General features: G+C 48.6%; 1 protein-coding gene across 1 annotated transcript; it reads right to left on the bottom strand.

The window, feature by feature from the left end:
* On the bottom strand, positions 1–5,620 carry SOD1 (superoxide dismutase 1). The gene is made up of 5 exons (XM_075517423.1): positions 5,462–5,620; positions 4,442–4,535; positions 3,869–3,938; positions 1,534–1,648; positions 1–589 (listed from the first exon to the last, which is right to left on the bottom strand). The coding sequence occupies exons 1-5, from the start codon at positions 5,534–5,536 to the stop codon at positions 479–481; spliced, it is 465 nt and encodes a 154-aa protein (XP_075373538.1). The 5' UTR covers positions 5,537–5,620; the 3' UTR covers positions 1–478.
* Positions 5,621–6,026: the final 406 nt, after the last annotated feature.

Here is a 6,026-nt window from a genome sequence, read left to right as displayed (position 1 = left end):
TGTATTTGCCCAGCAAGTTTATTACACAAGTTTGAAACCTACAAATGCTGCAACTCTGCCAGGAGGAAGCCCCAATACATACAGTGCCTACTGCTCTTTGGTGAGTAGTCTTGCTAGAGCTCAGAAGGCTAATCCTCCACATCACACAGTATGCTAGAAGTTCTGGTGTTCAGGATGTGATCACTACCACACACCTTCCATTACACAGAACAGGAGTTCCAGTTAGTGAAGATTATACTTAATGGTTACAGCAGATGCTTTAGCAGAAGACTACAGAGACATTCCATCAGGGTCACTTTAATTGCAATATACATCATACAAAATTAAGTCAGTCTTCACCAGTAAGTGATACTCAGAATGCAGAGTAGTAATGAGATTAAGTGATAAATCTTTTGCTTGCACAAGGAAGGGCAAGTACAGCATTTGCAATGAAATACAGCCCATTTATCACTCATCTTAAGCATGTCAGGTACAATACTTAGCTCTTCGCTATTCCAATCACACCACAAGCTAAACGAGGGCCAGCATTTCCAGTTAATTTGCTCTCATTATCTCCCCCTCTACCCAGGTCATCGCATTTTTCATGGACCTAAAAAGAGAATTGAAAATACCTTAATTCATGTTATTGCATAACTAATCAACATTTTTCACTACTCACATTAGTAGCAGCAGTGACAAGCAGTATTGCCAGCTCCCAGCAGGGCATGTTACACAACAGAGAACCTATTCCAGCTGCGTAATGCTGAACACCAAATTGATATTCATGCGAAAAACTTAAGACTAGACTTGTCTAAAAAGCCAAGTTGCCTTCAGCTGAATCTGTTTGAACTGGAAGTCACCAAACTACCACATTTCCAAAAGTTATTACTAGTCCAAGAACAAGGTTGGACTTGACATTCAAGGTCCCCCTTACAACACAAGGATGATGGCCACACTGTGGGTGCAGTGCCTTGGCCGTGCCATCCAAGTGCTGCACTACACACCTCCCTGCTGCTTGGCCATCAGTCTGAGCCTGTTTCATGCAGGATTACAGTGGTCTCAGCACACATCAGAGTCCCAAGGGAAACAAGACTGACAGTGCCTGTGGGTGGCCAAGTCCACTCAGCCTCTGCCTCCCTCCTTCCCAGGGAGGCCATGGCACAAGTTACACAGCAGCTACCAGACCAGCAGTAGTGAACAGTGCCCTGAAGTGCCCACTGCCATGCCTTCAGTGACAGCATTTGTGCCAGACTGCCAGTTCCTTCCTCAAATCAGGCTGCTTTAGTCACTCACAGCTGGAAGAGGCAAAGTTAAATGAGAGGAACATCTTCAGAAGGCAGGCAGAAAATTACAATCTCATGGCAGTAGAGTGCCATACTAATACACAGAGGACTTTCAGGCAAGGCTTCAAAGAACTGCCCACATTGGAAGTCTTGTGCTACAAGTTCTACAACAAACACCAGGGACTAGCCTCCAGCATCAAAACATCTCCACTCACTGGCAAGATTGCTCTAGAGTTTCTTAAAGCATCCAGGTAGGCACCAAGACACTTACCACCATGGTACGTCCAATGATGCTATGTGGTCCACTAAGAGAAATGATGGGATCTTCTATTTCCACTTCTGCCACTCCTCCTTTTGCAGTCACATTGCCAAGGTCTCCCACATGCCTATGCAAAGATGCAGAGAGACTCATAGAAAACTTGGTTAAACTGAAAGCTCTTCTAAGTGATGGCCTGGACAATACAATACCCATAGTTACTATGCTCAAGTACCCCACCATCTTATCTTAAAGAGCACATATGTCCTCATTTACCACCACCAGTCAATCTTGAACACTTCCACTATTTTAACTCCTTTAGTTCAAGGGATGATTAAGATTCAGTCCTAGGTAGAACTTGAAACTGGAAGGGTAATCAACTTTGGGGAAAGAAGTGCCATCACTCCTTAAAAAGCCAAGCCAACAGTGCACGGCTCATAGCCGAGAATTCCTCCATGCTGATGGCATCTCCCTCTGCTCAAAGAAAGTCTCTCAAATTAGGTGAAAACGTTTCCTGCACATACAAGGTTTGGTGTAAACACTGCCACTATTCTTAAGAGCTTTTAATGTCTATCACAAATCAGCTATTCCACAAGCAGCTGCAGGCTTTAGGTTTAAATAGGATTAGTAAAAGCAGTTTGTCAAGTGTCAGGTCAAAGGAGATGCATTAAGTGCTAGCTAAGTTCTAATCAGTATCAGGGATGGCTATTCAAGTTTGCTTGGCACTTTCCCATACATTTGACATTATACCCTGCCACACAGTTTTTATCAGAACTAATCTCTGCCAGGACTTCCCTTAAGAATTAAGCCTCAAGCAGTTCAGTTTTCACTGAACTTCTGGACATTCCAGTATATTGTTTCCTACACATCTGCCCCAAACAAAACATTCACTCAAGAGAAGTTGATGATGTTCCACAAGACTTATATCCAGATTCAGAACCTTGAATACCAACTTGTTTCTAAAACTCTCTATCCATGCAGGGTGACCAGCTCAGATAGCTGAATGCTGACTACCAGCTTCTTAAGACAGCATAGCACCAACTTCATATTTTTAACCAAGTCCTATAAAAACAGGTCAAGGACAGTTTTCCCTTTAGGAATTTGCTTGATTGAAGCTTCCAGGAAGCTTCAGTCCAATTGTTTCAACTCTACACTGAGAGAAACATGATCGAGTTCTTATACCCTCCTAAGGAATTTCCCAGCCTACAGCTGCCTGAGCAGGTTACACTAGAAGCAGGATTTGACAAAGCAGAACCAGCAGAAGCCACAATGTTCACACAATTTTGACCTTTACCTCTGAAGCAGCAGGCTGCCTGTGAAGCCCACGAGCACACCATTTCATGCTGCTCTGTCATCCAGACAGCTGGCTAGCAGCCAGCTTGCTTGGTCTGGTATGCAACTGATCACTCAGGTATGAATTTATCAGTCACAGAAGGTGCAGTTAAAGACAAACATGAACATTCAAAAGCTAATCACAACACCAGGCTGGTCACAATGCTGGTCCAGACCCTACCTATGCAAGACCAGCCTCTCTTTTACACTTGCTCCTAGCTCCACTTGCTTCAGCTCTTGTGCAGCCCCCTCCCAGTCTCTGAACCCAATCGGCTCAGACATCAGGTCTCAAGCATGCAAAGATTCCCTGAAGGGAACTGGACTATGAAAACTGCTTGCAGGGGAATAATTAGGTCTGAGCTCCCACTGAGGTACAGAGATTTTCAGCATATGCATCAGACCCTGTACTTACACACAGCATGCACAACCCCCAAGGACTACATACTCTAGGTAGTATGGTACCTAAGCTAACAGGATAAGAACAGCCCAGCAAACACAGTAAAAAGCCACCATGCCCAGGCACACCCAGCTTTGTATTCATCTTGCAGTCTCCCCTTGAAGCCTCAGTACTTTCCATTGATGATCCTGACCTGTCACATGACAAGCCTGCATACAGCTCAACAATTGTCAGTTTAGGGCCCCTGTTGTCAAGAGCTGGCCCCAAACCAGAAGCAAATCACCACTGACCAAATAAGGCTTTAACACACAAACTCCCCTTCACTCATACCCTGAGGAACCTTCACTCAGTAAGAGCCTTTATTTCCTCTTCTCCCCATAAGTCCAAGAATATGTCCCAAAGACTACATTTTACCCATACTCTTGGAGCCAAGGTGTCTAAAAATGCTGTACAGTTATCAGAGCCTTTGTTAACTGACCCTAGAAATCCTGCAGGAATTACCAGTTTTCTTCTGGTACTGTCCTAGCATTAGTCGAAGTGGCCTCTCAAGCACAAGGCAGCACTTAGATGACCGCTACACAGAGTAGCTACCCAGTAAGAGGGCAGGCACATTAAACTCACCTTTCTGCATCATTTGGTCCACCATGCTGCTTGCCTTCAGGATTGAAGTGAGAACCTGCACTGGTACACCCTGAAACAGAATACAGCCATCAAAGTAGATTTTCTTGCAGTAGCCAGTTTAACTCGGATGCTTATACAGTACACATCAAGGTAGTCCTCCTATAGCCAGAGAAAGTGAAGTCACTTATGATGAGTAGCTACTCTCCTGTTAGATGTTCTACTAATCCTTTGGAGGTAAGTAACCTACTACAGACTTACAAGTTCAATAAAGTAAGATTACTCATTCTAGAACACTCTGGACTCACTTGAAAGCTTTCTGATTTCTTAACACTAGGTTATCAAAGTATTTAGGTTCGTGCTTGAAACGTCAGATCTTGAACACAAGCCTAAACACATTCAAAGTATTAAATGGGAAGCAATTCCTTAGGAAATGTCAGCATTTCTTAAGACAGATTTGCAGTCATGAGACCTAAGTACACCTATACTAGTTGCTGCTGCAACACTAGAAGAAGCTCTTTAAAGCTGAGCAATCACATTACAGCTGTAACTCAAAAGCTTGGATAGACATCTTACCATTTGTATTGTCTCCAAATTCATGGACATGGAAGCCATGATCTCCATCAGCCAAGCCACTGATTCTTCCAGTAACTTTCACTGGTCCATTACCCTTTAATGAAAAGAATTTGTTGTCACCAAAATGACTACAGCATTAAATGGCCTTGTGTCACGAGAAGCTTCCTAGTCAGCAGAAAGCACTGGAGACTCCACTACAAGTCCAGCTACCAAGACATAAATGATTACCCTCCTACACTAACCAATTCTATATGGCAATACAGCATTTCACAGAACAGCTGCATTTATTTAGCCACCTAAAATGTACTCTTCCTATTATGTATAGACAAGCAAATGGAATGCCTTTGATCTGATTGTTTGCTTTTGAGACAGATCACATACTTCCATCTGGAAGCACAAGTCACCCTACAGCCATTCCTCCTCTACTGACAGAGCATTGCCCATACGCAGTCCCAACTTCTTTACCGAGTATAAATTACTTGGTAATACCGAGTTACTTGGTATTACTTGGTATACCGAGTATAAATAATGTTAAAAGGGCTCTGGCCATTTGGCGGTTACAGCTCCGTTCGGCCCTGCTCCGACAGGGGTAAACAAGCTGCGCAGAAGACTAGGGCCGGCCCCAGCACCGAGCTCAGCCGCGCACCCCGAGCAGGCAGAAGGCAGCCGCTCGCTGCCGGCCCCACGAGTGCTCTCCCAGCCCCTCTCCGCGCTGCCCCGGGGCATGTGGGGCCCCACACGGCACCCACCGCCACGGGCGGACCCAGCCCCGCGGCAGCCGCTCGCCACCTGAGCCGGGGGCACCCAGGGGGACGAGAGCAACAGCCCCGGTCCCTCCCGCCGCCGCAGCGGCGGCGTGGGGCCGCGGCCCGGCCCGAGGCCGCCCAGCGCAGCTCCCGCCGGGGAGCAGGGGAAGGGAGAACCGCGCCGCCCGCCCCGCACAATGACTCAGCACCGCGGCCGGGCGAGCCCCCGGGGGAGGTGCAGAGCGACAGGGTCGCGCCCGCCGCCGGCCCTTGCCTGCTGCTGGAACTGGATGACGCCCTGGACGGGGCCGTCCCCCTTCATCACGCACACAGCCTTCAGCGTCGCCATGTTCCCGCGGCAGCCAGAGAGCAGCACACCACACCGCCTCCGGCAGCCAGCACTAGGGGTCCGCCCCTCCCGCGGCCCTTATATAGGGCGGTCCGTCAGCGCCGCGGCCAATCGCGGTGCGCTCGCCGGTCTCCTCGCGTAATTATTATGCGGGGTTCGGCCAATCGAGGAGGAAGGGTCGCGGCAGCGCGGGGATGTGCGCCAATCAGCGGCACTCATCTCTGAGCCAATGGACGGGTGAGCTGCCCCCCGGCGGGGGTGGGCGTTGTGTAACGGTGGCGGCGCCGCCGCAGGGGCCGATGGCGGTGGCGGTTGGGGTTGCGGTGGTGTTGCGGGCGGAATGGTCCGGGCGGGACCCGGTGCCGTGAGGGCAGGGGGAGAGCGGGGCCTCCTCGGCCGGTGGCGAGGTGGTGCCCGGGCCTGGGCAAGCTAGGCAGCGGGGGAGAAGGGGTCAGATGCCGCGTTTTCTCTTGAGAGCCTGAGGGAATTT

Source organism: Mycteria americana, chromosome 1, assembly GCF_035582795.1.
Source record: "Mycteria americana isolate JAX WOST 10 ecotype Jacksonville Zoo and Gardens chromosome 1, USCA_MyAme_1.0, whole genome shotgun sequence".
NCBI lineage: Eukaryota > Metazoa > Chordata > Aves > Ciconiiformes > Ciconiidae > Mycteria > Mycteria americana.
The sequence above is the reverse complement of the archived record's forward strand: the minus strand, read 5'-3'. Positions and strand labels throughout refer to the sequence as shown.

Coding starts and splice junctions, on each gene's coding strand:
- SOD1 (XM_075517423.1), bottom strand. CDS start 5,536: ATGGCGACGCTGAAGGCTGTGTGCGTGATGAAGGGGGACGGCCCCGTC. Junction 4,536..5,461: donor TCATCCAGTTCCAGCAGCAG/GCAAGGGCCGGC, acceptor TTTTCATTAAAG/GGTAATGGACCAGTGAAAGT. Junction 590..1,533: donor TCATTGGACGTACCATGGTG/GTAAGTGTCTTG, acceptor TTCTCTTTTTAG/GTCCATGAAAAATGCGATGA.